This window comes from Polyodon spathula, chromosome 8 (assembly GCF_017654505.1).
Source record: "Polyodon spathula isolate WHYD16114869_AA chromosome 8, ASM1765450v1, whole genome shotgun sequence".
NCBI classification, from domain to species: domain Eukaryota; kingdom Metazoa; phylum Chordata; class Actinopteri; order Acipenseriformes; family Polyodontidae; genus Polyodon; species Polyodon spathula.
This window is the reverse complement of record NC_054541.1, coordinates 13,048,386-13,065,796: the sequence shown is the minus strand read 5'-3', so window position 1 is coordinate 13,065,796 and position 17,411 is coordinate 13,048,386. Positions and strand designations below refer to the sequence as shown.

The window sequence follows — 17,411 nt, the reverse complement described above, 5'->3', positions numbered from 1 at the left end:
TTGAAATGAGTTCTAGCACTCGCTGAAATGAGTTCTAGCACGCATTGAAATGAGCAGTCCCTAGTCAGTTTGCTCGACCTGTATTAAAGGTGTAGAAGTAAGATAATCAACTCACAAACTGAATGGCAAGGCTGTCGCTGTCAATGCCATTGTATAGACAGAGTTGTGCATTTCAATAGACTGTCATCGATGCAAAACGATTGCTTTTAGATGCCGTGAGCTTGCTCGATTTACATGAGTATGGTAAATGTGCCCGGGAAGCGGTCAATGCACACACTGCAGCTCAAATTCACGGCTATTTTAAACGATGTAGATGTGTTTTAAATGTAAATTCAGGCCTGAATGTATTTGATCACAATAATAATAATAATAATAATAATAATAATAATAATAATAATAATAATAATAATTATTATTATTATTATTATTATTATTATTATTATTATTATTATTTTAAACGTTATCAGTTTCTGATGAAGGACCCTTTCGCCCTTGTTATCCTTGATTTGGTATCAGCAGTATTTATCTGAAACGACAAAATAAAAACGGACTTGTGAACACGTTGGACCCTGTTGTCATGTATTGCCTTAAAACCGGGATGCAGACAGAACACACAATTATACGCAGCTGTGGAAATAGATACCTGCTCCAGTAATAGAAAGCTGTCTTGACAAAGCGATCAAGCAAGCACGTATCCCTGTATATGACAGTAAATACAGACCGGCTATACAATATAAAAAGCAACATATCTTTGGAAGATTCTGCCAGTCAGACAAATGATCTAGGCTCAGTTTAATTTCATGGTTTGCCACACAAGGCATTAAGAGTAAGAAAAACACCTTACCTCCTTTAGCTAAGTGTTTCTAAATACAGCTGGACACCAGATACCAGGAAGAAAGAAAACAAAAAACACAACGATATTTAAAATTGGAACTAACATTTTAACATGATTACAATTTGGAGCTGCACGCCAGAGCATTGTAGGCTATATCAGAAACGAATGCAAAATACATTGAAATTAGACAGGTTTGTTTTTTAAAACCTAATTTAGGATCTGCCTAGACAACGGAGGAAAACACCTTTTAAACGGGACGGTAATCATTTACTCACGGCTATTCAAGCCCTGTTAGATGTCGTTGCCTCTGGCCTCTTCGCTGACAAACTGATTCAAGTGTTGCTGAATCGTTTTCCAGGAGAATGCATAGCCTCATTACTGCATTTTCACGGCTGCATATTTCACCACATTGAGCTGCTCAAACATGCCTTCAAATGGAAATTGTTCGACAATGGACTGAAATGGCTACTCTAACGCGCACAATTGGAATGACCACCGAATGCTGTTCTTCATTAAATAGTCAATGCTTTAGCAAAAAGGTGATTCACCGCACCCATGTCAAAAACAATTGCTCTGTAGCCTCTATGCAAATGAACAGTTTCAAACGCAGCCCGTGTGTTCTTGCAGGACTACATGCTCAGAACGCAGATATATAAAGGGACGCGTCACTGCTGTTGACTATAGAATAGTACAGAAGTTAGGCTTTTACTGAATCCCTTATTTTTTGTCATGTGTCTCTCTGTAGTACTGATAGGAGCATTGAATTCTGCTTTAGCGGTCTCTCTCGCTGTAGCACTGATAGAAGTATTATAGATTTGTAATTGCTACAGATAAGAATGACGTCTTGAGAAATGTAACTTACTTCAAGTAAGGTATTTTGTATTTATGTATATTTTTAATATAGTGCATTATTATTATTATTATTATTATTATTATTATTATGCAGATGCCTAATATTTATTTAATATAACTGCGGGTGATTAGAAATTTGCATATCAGATTAATACTATGTTCAATAAAAAGGGTTGATTTTCAAAACTGTTACTAATGTCTTGCCAATCACATTTTTTATGTATTTGCCTTAAGAAGTACAATTTACAAAAGTACAGAGTGTCTCTTTGAAGGTGTCAGAGTTTGCAGGTAGCGCCTTTGGTCATGACGTGTCAATCACTGTGGATAAACGCGCCTCTTCTGTCACAGCTCGCTATATGAAGGGCGGCTCCAGCTCAGGCAGCGTCTAGGAATTTGGAGTCTCCAGTGTTCCAAGATTCCTGCGTCACAGATTGGATTTGGAAATTTCTTTATTGGGAAAAACATCAACATGCCGCATGGATATCAGACTATGGTTTGGGGGTGCCCACCTGGAGTCCCCCCTGTTCCTGGTCACCCTGCAGTAGCCCTGTCCTATTCTGGGATGCAGGGCTACAGTTTCATCCCCTATCTGCATCTGGGACACAATATGAGACAAATGGTACGTGTGGTTTAATGCGTATAGTCTTTATCTGTATCCATATACTTTGTGATATTTTATACTGGAGTGTTGGAAATTACGTTTCTTTTAAATTAAATTCTGGAGTTTAGTCGTTGCCCAATTACGCACTACCAACATTCAATATCTGCTTAGTGAACTCCCTTTATCCATTCTCTTTCTGGAGTTATAATTGTTAAATAGATAATTAAATATATATTTTTTTCTTGTCCCTTGCAGGGTCCCTATCAGCTGAAGTCAGCGTCTCCCTACCACCAGGCTCTCCTCGGCCAAGGTGCACCCTTCTACTCGCCCTACCGAGCCATGGCAGCTGAGCACCCGGGTAGGGCGGGCAAAGCGGTCGCCCGAGAGAGCACCGGAGCGCTCAAGACCTGGCTCAGCGAGCACCTGAAGAACCCATACCCGACCAAGGGCGAAAAGGTCATGCTGGCCATTGTCACCAAGATGAGCCTCACGCAGGTCTCCACCTGGTTCGCCAACGCCAGGAGGCGACTGAAGAAGGAAAACAAAGTGAGCTGGGTGTGCAAGAGCAAAACCGACGAGGAGAGTGAGAGCGAGGAAGAGGAGGCTGTAGAGAAAAGAGAGCGTGCGGAGGAGGAGGAGGAGGAGGAAGAAATCGATTTACAGACAGTGGATGAGAATGAGAATGAAGGATCTGGGTCTGAGGGTTCCGACCAGGAGCCCATCAGGACGCCAAACAGACTCAGTCCAGGGCCACCAGGGGACGGGCTAAAGGAATCGGAAAGAGATGCAGCTCTGGGGAACAACCGCGAGAGTGAAAATAAGGGGGTCACACGCTTTGGTGATTCTACAAAACCCGAACTAGAAGCGAAAGAGAATACACAGCCACAGAAACCCCAAATATGGTCCCTGGTCGAAACAGCAACCTCGGGCACTGGGCACAGTGCAGTGAAGAAAAGACCCGTTCATATCAACAGCCAGGACACTGGCGGCTTGTGTGCGAATTTGGCTGTCAGGAATGGACAGTATTTTCCTCTGTATTTGCCAGCACATTACACCCATAGACTCGGTTTGTCTTGTGGTATGCGAAAGTAAACTGCAACCATTCAAGGAAATTCGTTTTCCTGTAAAGTGCACTTAATTTTGGTATTTATAAAGCTTTTCCTAGGGTAATGTTATTTCAAAGTGGAAGTTTTGTAATTAGCAAGTATTTAAAGCTCACAATGTGAATGCTTTGTAATATAAAACTGAAGTAAACTCTGTTACCCTATTTCCATTCTGGCAGATACTTTTGCACATCCTGTAAATATCCACTGGGTTACACATGTTAAAATGGGTTATTTTGTGCAATAAAATCCTATAAATAAAAAAATAAATAAATACAAGGCTGTGTCGCGTGTTGTATAACCTACACCATGAAGTAAAGAAAACGAGCGCTAGTGCGGGGTAACAACGGGTTTTAAAACACTACAGTGCGGTGACACAGCGGTTTTGTTCAGGGATGCTCCTGTGGTTTTGTTAATGGTATCCAATTACTTTCACTCTCTCTCACACACACAATGTTTCAGTTCCGTGTGTGATGATTGGGGGGGGGGGGGGGGGGGGCTGGACGCGTAGAGCTTATCAATAACTGATAGACGTGTATAGCTTATCAATAAGTGATAGACATGCATTGGATTGCTGAGAAATGTATGGCTACTCACTGATGTGATTATTATCCAGTTCATCCACAAATCGCGCGATATAAATCGGAGACACATAGGCTGCACTGGTGAAACAATTCTATTTATTTGTATTTCTACCGAATAGTTTCAACACCGACGTCATATTTTTTAAATGTGTTGATTCTCAATCCAATACATTACATAACTGCTGCCTGTACCACTGCGAAGATCATTAGCTTGCAAGACTTGATTATTATTATTATTTTTTATGCTGCAGAGGTTTTTTTTTTTTTTTGAATATGTCTTTTGATTCTGCAATATCTACTGGTAAAATAAATTCGCTGCTGGGTGTGGCGTGATGTCATATTTCAGAGCGCTAGAATCAGGTACGGCTTAGTCACTAAGCATCATTAATAATATGATAAGTGAATAACTTGTAAAACTCTTAACCTTAACATGACAAAGGCACGACCACAACATGTGGGCTCCTGCAGTGCTCAAGGCACAAGTCCTCTAGTTATCTTATAGATATTCATGTTTCCAATCTGTTAATGGTAGCTACTTTTCTTTTGTCTTCAATATTTAGTTATCACTTTATCGATATCTTCCAATATGTAGGCCGACGATAACGTTTATTTAAATGACGACAGCTGTAAAATACTAAAACATTTCTGGAGACTTCTTACCGCCGTTTTGTATTGGTTTTAAAATCTGAATTACTTGAAGTTAAAACGATGTTTGAATTATTTTGTGCAACGCTCAGGGACGCTGGTTATTCAACCATCTTTATCAGTTACATAAGGAATTGCATACATCTCTTCTAATGTTAACTTTTGATAAGTTGTGCACATTTAATAATAATGAACTAAACGGCATTTTATTATAACACATTATTATAAGAATGAAGAAAAAACAATTGATTATTTTGTTGTATTTACCTTAATTTTACCACTTCAATAAAACTAAACGAAAATTGGATAATGTATATTTTAAAAATAAAAAAATAAAGTAACGTAATAGTCTGCCGTGTGAATTGAGAACGGTTCAGTGTGCCGTGTGAATTGAGAACGGTTCAGTGTGCCCTGTGAATTGAGAACGGTTCAGTGTGCCCTGTGAATTGGGAACGGTTCAGTGTGCCCTGTGAATTGGGAACGGTTCAGTGTGCCCTGTGAATTGGGAACGGTTCAGTTTGTTGCACAACTTATTGCTAACTGATACAGACACAATTCCCAAAAAGTTTTCTGTTTAGATTTCAAAGCATTTATTGCATAAATATTATACAATTAGGGTATTTAAAAACAAACAAAAAAAAAAAAAACGATTTATTATTTACATCATGTACAAAAATACATAGTATATTAAAACAGAAATGAGAAGCTAATGCGATGGCTTTCACAATGAGAATAGCAACTTTGAAATAGTAAATGAAGTGCACTTAGAGATGACTGTGGTCCGGCAGTTTACATACTAACAGTTCATACCACCGGGAAGGGTTTGTCTATGGGTGTAATGTGCTGGAAAATACAGAGGAAAATACTGTCCGTTCCTGACAGCCAAATCCGCCCACAAGCCGCCAGTGTCCTGGCTGTTGATATGGACGGGTCTTTTCTTCACTGCACTGTGCCCAGTGCACGAGGTTGCTGTTTCCACCAGGGACCATATTTGGGGTTTCTGTGGCTGTGTATTCTCTTTCGCTTCTAGTTCGGGTTTTGTAGAATCACCAAAGCGTGTGACCCCCTTATTTTCACTCTCGCGGTTGTTCCCCAGAGCTGCATCTCTTTCCGATTCCTTTAGCCCGTCCCCTGGTGGCCCTGGACTGGGTCTGTCTGGCGTCCTGGTGGGCTCCTGGTCGGAACCCTCAGACCCAGATCCTTCATTCTCATCCACAGTCTGTAAATCGATTTCTTCCTCCTCCTCCGCACGCTCTCTTTTCTCACCAGCCTCCTCTTCCTCGCTCTCACTCTCCTCGTCGGTTTTGCTCTTGCACACCCAGCTCACTTTGTTTTCCTTCTTCAGTCGCCTCCTGGCGTTGGCGAACCAGGTGGAGACCTGCGTGAGGCTCATCTTGGTGACAATGGCCAGCATGACCTTCTCGCCCTTGGTCGGGTATGGGTTCTTCAGGTGCTCGCTGAGCCAGGTCTTGAGCGCTCCGGTGCTCTCTCGGGCGACCGCTTTGCCCGCCCTACCCGGGTGCTCAGCTGCCACGGCTCGGTAGGGCGAGTAGAAGGGTGCACCTTGGCCGAGGAGAGCCTGGTGGTAGGGAGACGCTGACTTCAGCTGATAGGGACCCTGCAAGGGACAAGAAAAAAAAATATATTTAAATTATCTATTTAACAATTATAACTCCAGAAAGAGAATGGATAAAGGGAGTTCACTAAGCAGATATTGAATGTTGGTAGTGCGTAATTGGGCAACGACTAAACTCCAGAATTTAATTTAAAACGACATGACAGAAACGTAATTTCCAACACTCCAGTATAAAATATCACAAAGTATATGGATACAGATAAAGACTATACGCATTAAACCACACGTACCATTTGTCTCATGTTGTGTCCCAGATGCAGATAGGGGATGAAACTGTAGCCCTGCATCCCAGAATAACACAGGGCTACTGCAGGGTGACCAGGAACAGGGGGGACTCCAGGTGGGCACCCCAAAACCAGAGTCTGATATCCATGCGGCATGTTGATGTTTTTCCCCCAATAAAGAAATCTCCAAATCCAATCTGTGACGCAGGAATCTTGGAACACTGGAGACTCCAAATTCCAAGACGCTGCCTGAGGTTGAGCCGCCCTTCATATAGCGAGCTGTGGCGGAGGGCGTGCTTATCCACAGAGATTGACAGCTCGTTACTAAGGCGCTGTAGCTCGTTAATCCCTTCAAAGAGACACATAGGTCTACTTTTGTTTTAGTTGAATCCATTACAGTACAATAAGATTTCATCTTTATATAAAATGAATACGCCGGAAATTACAGGAGTTGGAACAAAGGGTTAAAAAAATCATTGAATTTGATAGACAGTTGTTTTATGTTCACTAAAAAGTGAGTATTTCGAGTGTGTGAAGTCCATTCAAAGCCAGAGTTAAAATACTGTGTGCTGGAGTGTCATTAAACGCTAAATCAGATTCAGATTAGTTGCGTAAATTATTGTGCGTGGATTTACAATACATACCTGGCCACTTAAGAGTTTTGATGGTGTGTGTGTGTGTGTGTGTGTGTGTGTGTGTGTTCATAGGTTTTACTAGTTTTAGCCGTTGCTTGTTCAAGCATCTGAAATGTTTTATCATAAATCTGGCTCCAGTCTATATATGTGAAAGGCTAATGCGCATTTTACAACAGAACACGTTATACGCAAACAATGAAAACTGGAATCGTTTTTTTTTTTCTTCCTCGATTGATTGTGTATAACATTAGGCTCCATACACATTGTGATCTGCCATAACACATAACATAAGTCATGTCTTTATTTGTAATTGTTTGGAAATGTGTTTTAGTCTTCCCAAAATGAATATTGCAACAAGTATATAAAATGCATTTCAAATTCAAGTTGTATCACACGCTTTTCAAATTTCTGCGCCAAAGTGATTTTCAAAGTGGTTATAGTAAATTGACACATTGATTAGGTTTGCTTTTCACAAAGGTCTGAAGCCAAAAACCGAGCTATGAAATGACAGAACTGTTCTCTGTGGAGGTATGACCTGATTCCCCGTATAATAGATGCGTTTATCAAGTTGGACAGTTCCATCGCGGTGATCTGATGAATTCAATTACACAAAGAGCGCAAGTCAAGGTAATCAGGAACAATACAACCCATTTCAAATGAAGGGGTTATTTAGAGAGACTCGGGTGCTAATCAAATTCAATTGATTAGCTATAAAACAATACTGATCTGTTTGTTCGTTGTTAAGCTACTCTGCATTAATATCACCAATATGAGCGATTGTAGTTTACGAGGTATTAGCCGAAACCTTCTGCTTGATCTGGGACTAAAGGTTTGAAGTTAAGGGTGAATGTCTGTAGAGCACGCTGGGTTACCCCATTAAATAAAATACAGGAATACGCTGGGTTGCACTGTTAAAATGGTCCTCGGCGTTTCAAAACTTTTCATAACAGTGTAATCAATCAATGCTATATGGATACAAAACTATAGCGAATTATTTGAGACGAATCATTCTTGATCCTATGTAGCTTTTCGTAGATGTGCATTCTAGCCTGATTCGCATGCTTCTTTTGTTTTGTTTTCATGAGTTCATTTTTGTTATAACCCTATAAAGTACAGTGGTGCTTTACCTGGTAGGTTCAAATGCAATGCACACTCCCAGGAAATCCGTGAACCGATCGGCTTCAGAGCAACAAGGCTGCTCCAACGTTTTTAAGACCTGTCGCTTACGCGCCGCTTCAGATCGAGATTGTAATCATTTCATTACATGACTGTGACTTCAATTAACCTTTGCAATTAACCAAACAACAAGCAAGCCCGCCCTGGAATCGCACTTTAAACGCGGCCATTGTGTTCTGCTTGAGTCTGTCACAGATCTCTCAATGTCTTATCATCAGAGAGACAGGAAAGTATTCCGTGGGATAATCCAGATCGAACACCGGCTAGCAATTGTCTGTCTAAGTAAATGCCAAGCAAGAGAACAACCCTGTTTAACGCCATTGTTTCAAATATACTTTCTGCTCAGTACCGGTGCAAAAGCATATTTCGAGCAAGGCGCTGTGCTATTTTCATCTGGATTATAATTTCCATTAAGAAATAGCTGACGTTTTCTTGGTGTAAAAAAAACAAACAAGCAAAAAAAAAAAAATCTGGCTATTTAACCCTTCTTTTACCCCACTCTATATATAAATTGTCTCTATTGATATGTCTATGTATAAAGTTTTATAACCCTATATAAAGTATTCTATATTGATAAGTCAATATATAGTTTCCCGTAGCATTGGTTTGTTTAATTTTTAGACATGTCTCACAAAATAAATGTTTGCTAAATATTTAAATGCTGTAATGCCAGCAGCGTGAAGTCATTATTTGTTTATTTGATGCTGTTTATTTTAAGGAAAAGTTTATTTTATTTTAAAAAAGTCGATGAAGAACAAATACTTGCCACTCACGAAAGAAAAAAAAAGCTTTAGCATTAGCTGATTAAAAAAAAAAAAAAAAAAAAAAAAAAACAGATGGACGGGGTGTATTGGCTATTTACTATATATACAAACACTAAATACCAAGCTAATAGAGAAACACAAATAATTCTGTCGATGTTTCATATAGACTTCACATTAATGTGAGTTTGGGCTGCCAGGCTGCCAGGCTGAATAAGCGCCGCAGTCACTTTGTTCTCTGAAAACGCTATTTCATGTTTTTGTTAGCATTTGATTAAAGGACTTACACTTTTTCTTAAAGAATATAGGATCAATCACATCGCTTAAGTCAGACACGTACTTGAATTACCAGAGGCTTATATTTAATGACACAACTAAATAAATAAATACATAAATAAATCATTTGTACGGTTGAATTCCAGCGCACAGTATGATTTTCGGTGGAAAATATATAATTTAAAGGACCATGTATTAGCTTGTGATCATTTTATATTTTTGCTCACAATCTCAAATAAATAAACCCTTGAATAACATCCTCCTGCCCAGATATCTGAAATATTGTTTTTATTGGGAAATACACTCAGTTACCTTTATGAATTAAACACCAAACAGCAATCCGCGGATCAATCTGCATTCGTTACACTGAAGTATGTGTCATGTTTTACAAGCGTGGTTCGCTTTTGTTTTACTGTGTAGTGAAGTCTGTATTTGTGCGGGTGAAACTCAAGCCTCTCATAAGATCTGTCTCTAGTCCGGGTTCTCGAATCCCCCAGGCATTTGAGCGTCCGGTTTAATTACTATCGACCGTGACCGCATTGGGACACTGTTTAACGCATTTGCGGCTACATGCACTGTACATGTACATGCAATGCGGGTACTACCTTGATAAAGGCGGAATCGTGTTTGTGTTGTAATAAAAGAGCCTATTTATACAATATACGTGTAACGCTGAGCGATTATATTGGGAGAACACGTGTTTCTTTTCAGAATCTCATCAGGTTAACTGCTACAATCTTGCATTTAAAAAGCTATGGTGTTGATTAGGGTTATGAAGGTGTTAGAATGCGTTCCTTCTTACCCTGATAAGCCCCCCCCCCCCTGCATTGTTTAAATTTCACGAGTTCGTGAATACGAATCCAGCGTGCTCTGTTTACACTCTGGGGCAGATGCCAGTTAAATGCACGTAAACATATTTAATATTGTATGTTTGGTAGCGCTTTGTAGCAAGGTGTGTTTGCACGTCAGTAAAAAAAAAAGTGCAAATAAGTCACGTAAAGCAAAGTTCAGTAACACCTCCTGATAACTATCGCAAATGTCAGAGATTTGGAGAAAAAAAAGTGTATAATACAATGGGAATAACCACATAGAGGCGGAGTCTTCATTGCAAGGGTGTCCTAAGATCATTGAAAAATAATTTAAAGACACGCAGCAGAATAACAGATTTCTTTCTGATTTTTACATATTTTAAACTCAAAACACGAGCTCTTTGAAGCTGCTCTATTGGAGATAATGTCACAATCCAGCTGCATGCATTGGAAATGATATTGAACAATAAACGGATTATAGCACATTCATGAAGAGAACCTGTGGCAATGCTCTTCCAAATGATCTTAACACAAACATTGTTATAAAACGTGCTCGCTTTTATAATGGTGTCTTCCTTAGCAATGAACACACAGTGTTGCCAATCGGAGATGACCCGAGGGGCTGGAGAGGTGTGCAGAGGGGAAGCTGGCTGTTGCAGAATGTTAATGATGAAACAAACAAGCCGAGATACCATCTGTACTGTGTTTAGACTGTTCGCTTTCGAGACTTCTCTTCGCCTTTAGCAAAACACGGAACAATGCAGGTGTGCTTAACCTGTCGCCTGCGGCATGTCAGGTCAGTGTGTTTGCGCTCATCCTCACCCTGCTGCCTTGTTCTGGGATTATCACATGTTGTCTCAACAGTTTACAGACACCAGCTGCAGAGAAGTTTTGAAAACACTAGAAGCAACACTGGTTAATTAAACCCGAAATATCTACCCAGGTTTGCTAGTGTCCCGCTTACGTGTCAGTGATTCGCAGGCTACCTGTCTGTATGCGCTATTTCTGGGGGTACCTGTAGGAGCCGTTTAATGCAGTGAGGGATTGAGCTGAGAATGATGGCGTAATAAAAGGACACGAGGTCAATGCAATTGATTTGAAGTGGTTTCAACTCTAACATGACAACCATCTGAATAATGAAAATAGGGTATGCATTTGTGCTGTTTGTTTTCTAATACCCTGTGATTACAAGGACTCCAGGATTTAATTGATATGAAGCCTCTGAAGGTGTTACTATTTTGTAGTGCAAAGCTGGCCTCATCAATGTGGTTTCAAGAATAGATTACAAACACAAATCCGATGTGGTAAATTGGAAAGATGCATTATGCAACACCTCCCCCTGCTCTCAGCAGGGTGTGAAGATACACAAGTTACAAACTCCAATCAAATGATGTAGGAAAACAGGATCTTACGTGCCATCATGCAACCCCTCCCCACCCATCCATCCACCCGTCATTGCCTTTATCAGCCTCACTCTATCACTCTAGAATCTCTTACAGATTAAAGCATGTCTTTGTTAATGGCTTCATAATTGTAGCCCTTTAAACAGACCTGACGGACAGTCCACTGCTGGGTGAGTGACAGGCCTCGTTCATTACCTACCGACAAGCTGCCCGACAGCTGGAGCTGGCGAATGTGTCCTGTCCCCACCCCCTGCTGCTCAGGGGCTGCGTTTCCAAATGATGGGCTGTGCTCCTTTGGGCTGGAGCACCTCGTTAGGTGAGACAAAGCAGCCAGTGCCACTCCCATATGAATGGGGCTGATTGATGGGGTTTGTACCGGGTGGCCTCTTCTTTGCGTATGCAATTCCCATTGGCAAAGTGTGTCCCCATGCTTCTCCATGCCTAGTGATGTAGGCAGTTCCAGGGGGCTGGAAAATGGGCCGATTGGAAGTTTAAAATAGTACATTCTTTTCCCGCTGCTTGCTGTTACTGTGTTCTCTGTAACCAGGGCTGATGTCTCATCTGTAACTGCTTGATTGCATTGAGGTGCACTGAGGGAAAGGGCTTGGCTAGGTTTAGCCCAAGTTACTTACAAAATGTTATAGCTAACTTGCGAGTGCAAGTGTTTACAAGCTGAAAACAATTAAAAAGGTCTAATTAAGCATATGATCAGTTCAATGAAGGGTCTAGTTCAGTAATTGAGAGCTCGGTTGGAATGAAAGCCAGCAGACCCAGGGGGACCCCGTCCCCAGGACCAGGGTAGAGAAGCACTGATCTAGACCAGACCTCCTCCCTGTCCTCTCTGATATCCACTAGGCCACATTTCCTCCCACTCCTCTAGCTTTAAGCACTAGCCCACACTGCCTTATAGTTATCAACAGCTCAATATAAACAAATCATTTGTGGCCATTTATGAATTTGACCTACTGTAACCAAAATAGTTCACTGTGGTCTTCGTTAATAAGTTTCAAACTCAATATCTGATTTATCAATCCCTGAGATTAAGCAATCATATAATTGTGTGTGATATTCCATCCTTGTACAAACTGTTAGAGATCTAACTGTTAAACACTGCCCTAATAAACACTGCACATCTCCAGGCACTATCCTAACATACCCGTCCACAACAAGAACTGTGCAGGCACTCTTAAATGAAACAGTTTAATGTCCTGTAATAATCTTTACGCTCTATAATACTGCCGCTGATACAGATCGCAATCCTTGCCTGGCAGGATGGACGCTTTCTGTAAAGAGAAGGGTTGTAAAATGTCATTTCAACTTAAACACCCAAACTATGACTAGGAGGCAAAATTTACTTCCAAAATTAAAATAATAATACAAAACTAAATCAAAAGATAAGTTTCTACTACTACTACTACTACTACTACTACTACTACTAATAATAATAATAATAATAATAATAATAATAATAATATTAATAAACCACTGCCTATAAAAGACAAGAAATGGATTTAAAGCAGCGACTGTCCCTCCCAGGGCTTATCCTGTCTATCAATCTAGAAAGGCATTTTTTAATTGTGTAAAAATGTTAAAAATAATTGCTAAATGGTGGTTTTTAATTAAATGCTTATTTGAAAATGTGCTGCATGATAAGATCTATCATTTCGATGTTGTTGCTATCACGTTTCTCTGTTCAACACAGACTCACACTTTGCTTTTCAGTCTGTTTTCTGCTGCTGTAAATGAAATAGCTTGCCATACACTACCTGCAGCACACTGCGACTTGTTCATGGCTGGGGTACTTCTCTGAGAAACAGAAACACAGAACCTGTGTTAAAGTTTGCAAGGGTCCCTGCTCCACTTTTCCTAGGAAACAAAGCAAAGCAGCTTTTTAAACAAGTCGATGCGACCGTTTGTTCTTGTAAAGAGAGCTCCGCGGCGAATATTTAATGCACTTGTAGGAATCTGCAACATGACATCTACATTTGGGATCATTTCGGAAGACAAAAGGTACAAGGAAGCCAGGGGCTGCCCTCGCACAATGCAACACAAGAGCTGTGGAGCGGTGGGAGGTGCAGGGTTAATGGAAATGAGCAGCCACTACAACAATGTAGACACTAATCTCTTCAAAAGGGAGAGAAGCTGTTGCCCAGCAGTTTGTGCTTTTCAAGCCCCCTTTTCATTGTGAAACCCTCTCCTTAGTGTGCTGCCATAGGCTTGCTCGCTCTCTCTATAGCAGGACCAGCCTGATCCGGTATCCTGCATCCCGCACAGCAGAAGGGAAAAAGGGGGCTGCAGGCCTCAAAGACTGGGATTACAGTTAATGTGCCTCCCTAGGTTTATAATCTCTTCATAGGGGGGCTTTGTTTGAGAGCTGGAGGGTGGCGAGATAAGTATCTATTACAGAGCCTCCCTCTTACACCGACCCCCCTTCCGATATCCAAACCAGTGCAACCCTTCTCAGATAATCTGGAATTAGGAGCTAAAGCCGTATGGACAGCCAGCGGCTCCCATATTTGCTCCATCTGTGCCCCTCAAAGTAAATCAGAGCGGACTTTGTAGATCAAAGGCACTTTGTAAAAATGAGATTGTTGTGGTGAAAAGGAAAGGAGGAGAGGGTCAGGGTGATGCAGGTTTGATGGAGCAGAAGCCAGAAGAGCTGATCTCATTAGATCACCCCCCCACCGCATGAAAAAGTCCCGTTTTCTGAATGACAGTCTCAAAGGCTTCAGTTACAAGGCAGTAAAGAAAGGAAAAGGTGAGAAATCTAACCCTCATTTGGAAAGAATTTGTTCGCATGAAACTAATAATTATTTTTTCAAAAACTAATGTAAATAGCAAACCATACATTACGAATGAATCAGGATTCCCTGACTTCAGTGCTTTATAATCACATTCACTAACTCCCTCCCAGTCCCTCAGCTCTAACCACTAGACCACACTGCCTCCCAGTCCCTCAGCTCTAACCACTAGACCACACTCCCTCAGCTCTAACCACTAGACCACACTGCCTCCCAGTCCCTCAGCTCTAACCACTAGACCACACTGCCTCCCAGTCCCTCAGCTCTAACCACTAGACCACACTCGCTCAGCTCTAACCACTAGACCACACTGCCTCCCAGTCCCTCAGCTCTAACCACTAGACCACACTGTTTGTGAACTGACCTGGCACAGTAGAAAATTATTTTTGACAATTATTAAAATTATTAAAAGATACTGAATATAATACATGTTCAATCAAATAGAATAAAAAAAAAACAAATTAAATCAATAAATATGTTTGCAAGTCTACTCATTTATTTGTTTACCAATTGCAAAAATAGATTACACAGCAAATATTTTTTTGCATATGCGGTATATATTTATATATATATATATATATAAAAATGAAGACAGAACATGTGATCTCTAAGCTTGATATTTGTTACTTCCTGCATAAGAAAAAAAAAAAAAAAAAAACATAGCAGGATAAAATGACAAACAATTCTTCTGTAACATTATAAGACTTGCAGTCCCAGCTCAACACTTCTGCAGTGCTGTTTACATGATGCAATGCAGTTAGAACATCAGAACACTCTTGTGGAATGTTAAGAGTCTGGATTCCATTCTGGAATTCTTTAACACCTCAAACACCATGCCCTTCTCAATGGAAGAACAGGCTTGCCTTTAAAACCTTCATGAACGTAATACCCTTAGAGGAGGCTCCTGGAGGTACTCTGCACAAGTGACATGGGCAATCAACCCATTAGCAACAGAAACAAAACAGCGAATGCGCTCTTGCAGTCTGAACGGAGGGAGTCCGTCTCCCTGCATTCGCTCCAGAGTTTCACAGAGCACCAACCAATTATTACAACACTGTAAAAAATGCAAATTATACATACAGCTATACAAAAATGCACGACCCCTACATCAGCAAAACACTAGTTAGTTACTGATTTGTTTGTTTCCAATTTTTAGGAAAATCTAAACCCCATATATATTTTTTAAATCTAGTCCTATGTGAAACTACATTGAAATAAGCCCCAGTGCTCATATGGCAGTACTGCAGTACTTCAGCCATTGTGCAGAAAATATACACATTGCTGTGTGTGATTCCACTAGACCTGTCGTAGAGTTTATATGAAACACCTAAGACTATATGCACAGCACCTTGGTTTTTGGAGACAGCAAAATAAAAGCAAACAAAGAAATAAAAGCGATATATTCACAGGAAGAACTGCACATTTAAAAGGACTGTAGCATTTTGTGTTTCCAGCCCCAGATACCTGAATCCCTTACTGAAAACGCTGCGCTATATTTTTGCAGAACAAATGCCAGCTTTTCATTTTAAAAGCAGCTGTTTTAAGGGTGCAGTAGCCATCCCTTCAATGGCATCCTTGGTGTTGTGCAGCTGCAGGTACTTGGGGAGTAGCCGTCTCTGCCTCCACCTGTTACCGGGAGAACTTCCTGGGTCTGAACGCCGGCGGCATGAGCAGCTGGGACCCTCCCCCCTTCTCCTCCCCACTTGCAAGGTCCTCCGCCGAGCCCCACCTCTTCTTCGAGCTTCCGGAGAAAAGCGTCGCCAGCTTCCTGCTCCTGCGTGTATTCCCGTGAGAGACAGGGAATTCTAGGATTGAAAACAGAATGAAACGAGATGGGAATCTTTATCTGAACATAGGTCCACTGCAATGCTAATGTTACTGCAGAATATACATTGCAGAGTCAATTCTCTCTAGAGGGAATTGCATTGAAAAGATCAGAGGGAGGGTGTCTATACTATTCAATACTACTGGGCAGGAAACCACAGAAAACTAAATCTGTAGTTACTGGTGATGCACTCTACTGCACAGGAGTCAGCTTGCTGGAAATCATGTGACAGAGAGTATTGATTATATGGTTGGGATAAGAAGATCTCAAAAAGGACCCCTCTACTGGCTGGAGTGCTAATCTCACCCCCCCCCCTTCACCCGCCCAGACCACCACTACCTCTTTGCCAGAAGAAAGGCAGGTTTAACCTCAAGATCTAATTACCCTGAGCTGTTGACACAGAATCTCAGACAGTAAAAACTCCTAGCCATCGTGAAGGGCCTGCAGCGAGTTGCACCAACCCGAAGCCTCTACTAAGGAAATGTGTAAAAGAAGCTTGTAAGGACTGACCCTATCACGGAGCACAAATATGACACGGTCCATTGAATGGCAGTGTTACTTTGAGCTTAATACAGCATTCTATATTAAAATAATAGATAAATGATATGAAACAAAACTTACGTGCATCACTCCTGCCATCGCTGGAATGCTGCATTTTGAGATACTGCAGGGCTAAGTGGCCACTGTAATCCCGAACATTCTGCTTTGCACCTAGAACACATGAAGAGAAACAATAAATAAATCAGCGGAACTGACACTGGAACACAAGAGAAAGCAAGAACACAAGTGTGTTTCCACTCCACTGTTAGGTGCATCCCTGCATGTTGTCTGCGGGGAAGCTCCCTGCATGTTGTCTATGGGGAAGCTCCCTGCATGTTGTCTATGGGGAAGTTTCCTGGATGTGGTCTATGGGAAAGCTCCCTGGATGTGGTCTATGGGAAAGCTCCTCACCGTAGTTGATTAGAAGATCGATGATGTGCCTGTGGTCGTGCAGAGCTGCAATGTGCAGCGGGGTGTAACCCTAGAGCAGAACAGAAATGAAATGTCATGTCACTGCACAGGAACACAGCCAGTGACCTTCTTTAATGACAGGAGTTGTAGGGTCATGTATAAAGCAGTTCACTTCTCACTGTCTCTCACTACATATCAAGCCCTTGTCATTCAAACCATGAGCACACGAGGGAGGTGTTAAGAATAACACCCAGTGACGCAAGGAATATTATCACCGCTAAGGACAATGCCTGT

General features: G+C 41.2%; 2 protein-coding genes and 1 long non-coding RNA gene across 3 annotated transcripts; 1 reads left to right on the top strand and 2 right to left on the bottom strand.

The window, feature by feature from the left end:
• Positions 1–210: 210 nt before the first annotated feature.
• On the top strand, positions 211–3,616 carry LOC121320202 (iroquois-class homeodomain protein irx-1-A-like). Its single transcript, XM_041258454.1, has 3 exons — positions 211–215; positions 2,036–2,306; positions 2,544–3,616. The coding sequence occupies exons 1-3, from the start codon at positions 211–213 to the stop codon at positions 3,378–3,380; spliced, it is 1,113 nt and encodes a 370-aa protein (XP_041114388.1). The 3' UTR covers positions 3,381–3,616.
• A 1,685-nt stretch (positions 3,617–5,301) lies between these two features.
• LOC121320265 (iroquois-class homeodomain protein IRX-1-like) lies at positions 5,302–6,706 on the bottom strand. The gene is made up of 2 exons (XM_041258518.1): positions 6,487–6,706; positions 5,302–6,238 (listed from the first exon to the last, which is right to left on the bottom strand). Exons 1-2 carry the CDS (start codon positions 6,634–6,636, stop codon positions 5,417–5,419), a joined length of 972 nt encoding a protein of 323 aa, XP_041114452.1. The 5' UTR covers positions 6,637–6,706; the 3' UTR covers positions 5,302–5,416.
• Positions 6,707–14,819: 8,113 nt separating this feature from the next.
• LOC121319440 lies at positions 14,820–17,405 on the bottom strand. Its single transcript, XR_005950703.1, has 3 exons — positions 17,118–17,405; positions 16,788–16,877; positions 14,820–16,146 (listed from the first exon to the last, which is right to left on the bottom strand). It is a non-coding gene; the product is annotated as an uncharacterized LOC121319440 (long non-coding RNA).
• Positions 17,406–17,411: the final 6 nt, after the last annotated feature.

Bases quoted from the DNA above. Each gene is read 5' to 3' on its own strand.
- LOC121320202 (XM_041258454.1), top strand. The intron at 2,307-2,543 runs GTACGTGTGGTT...TGTCCCTTGCAG, and splicing joins GACACAATATGAGACAAATG to GGTCCCTATCAGCTGAAGTC.
- LOC121320265 (XM_041258518.1), bottom strand. From the start codon at position 6,636: ATGCCGCATGGATATCAGACTCTGGTTTTGGGGTGCCCACCTGGAGTC. The intron at 6,239-6,486 runs GTACGTGTGGTT...TGTCCCTTGCAG, and splicing joins GACACAACATGAGACAAATG to GGTCCCTATCAGCTGAAGTC.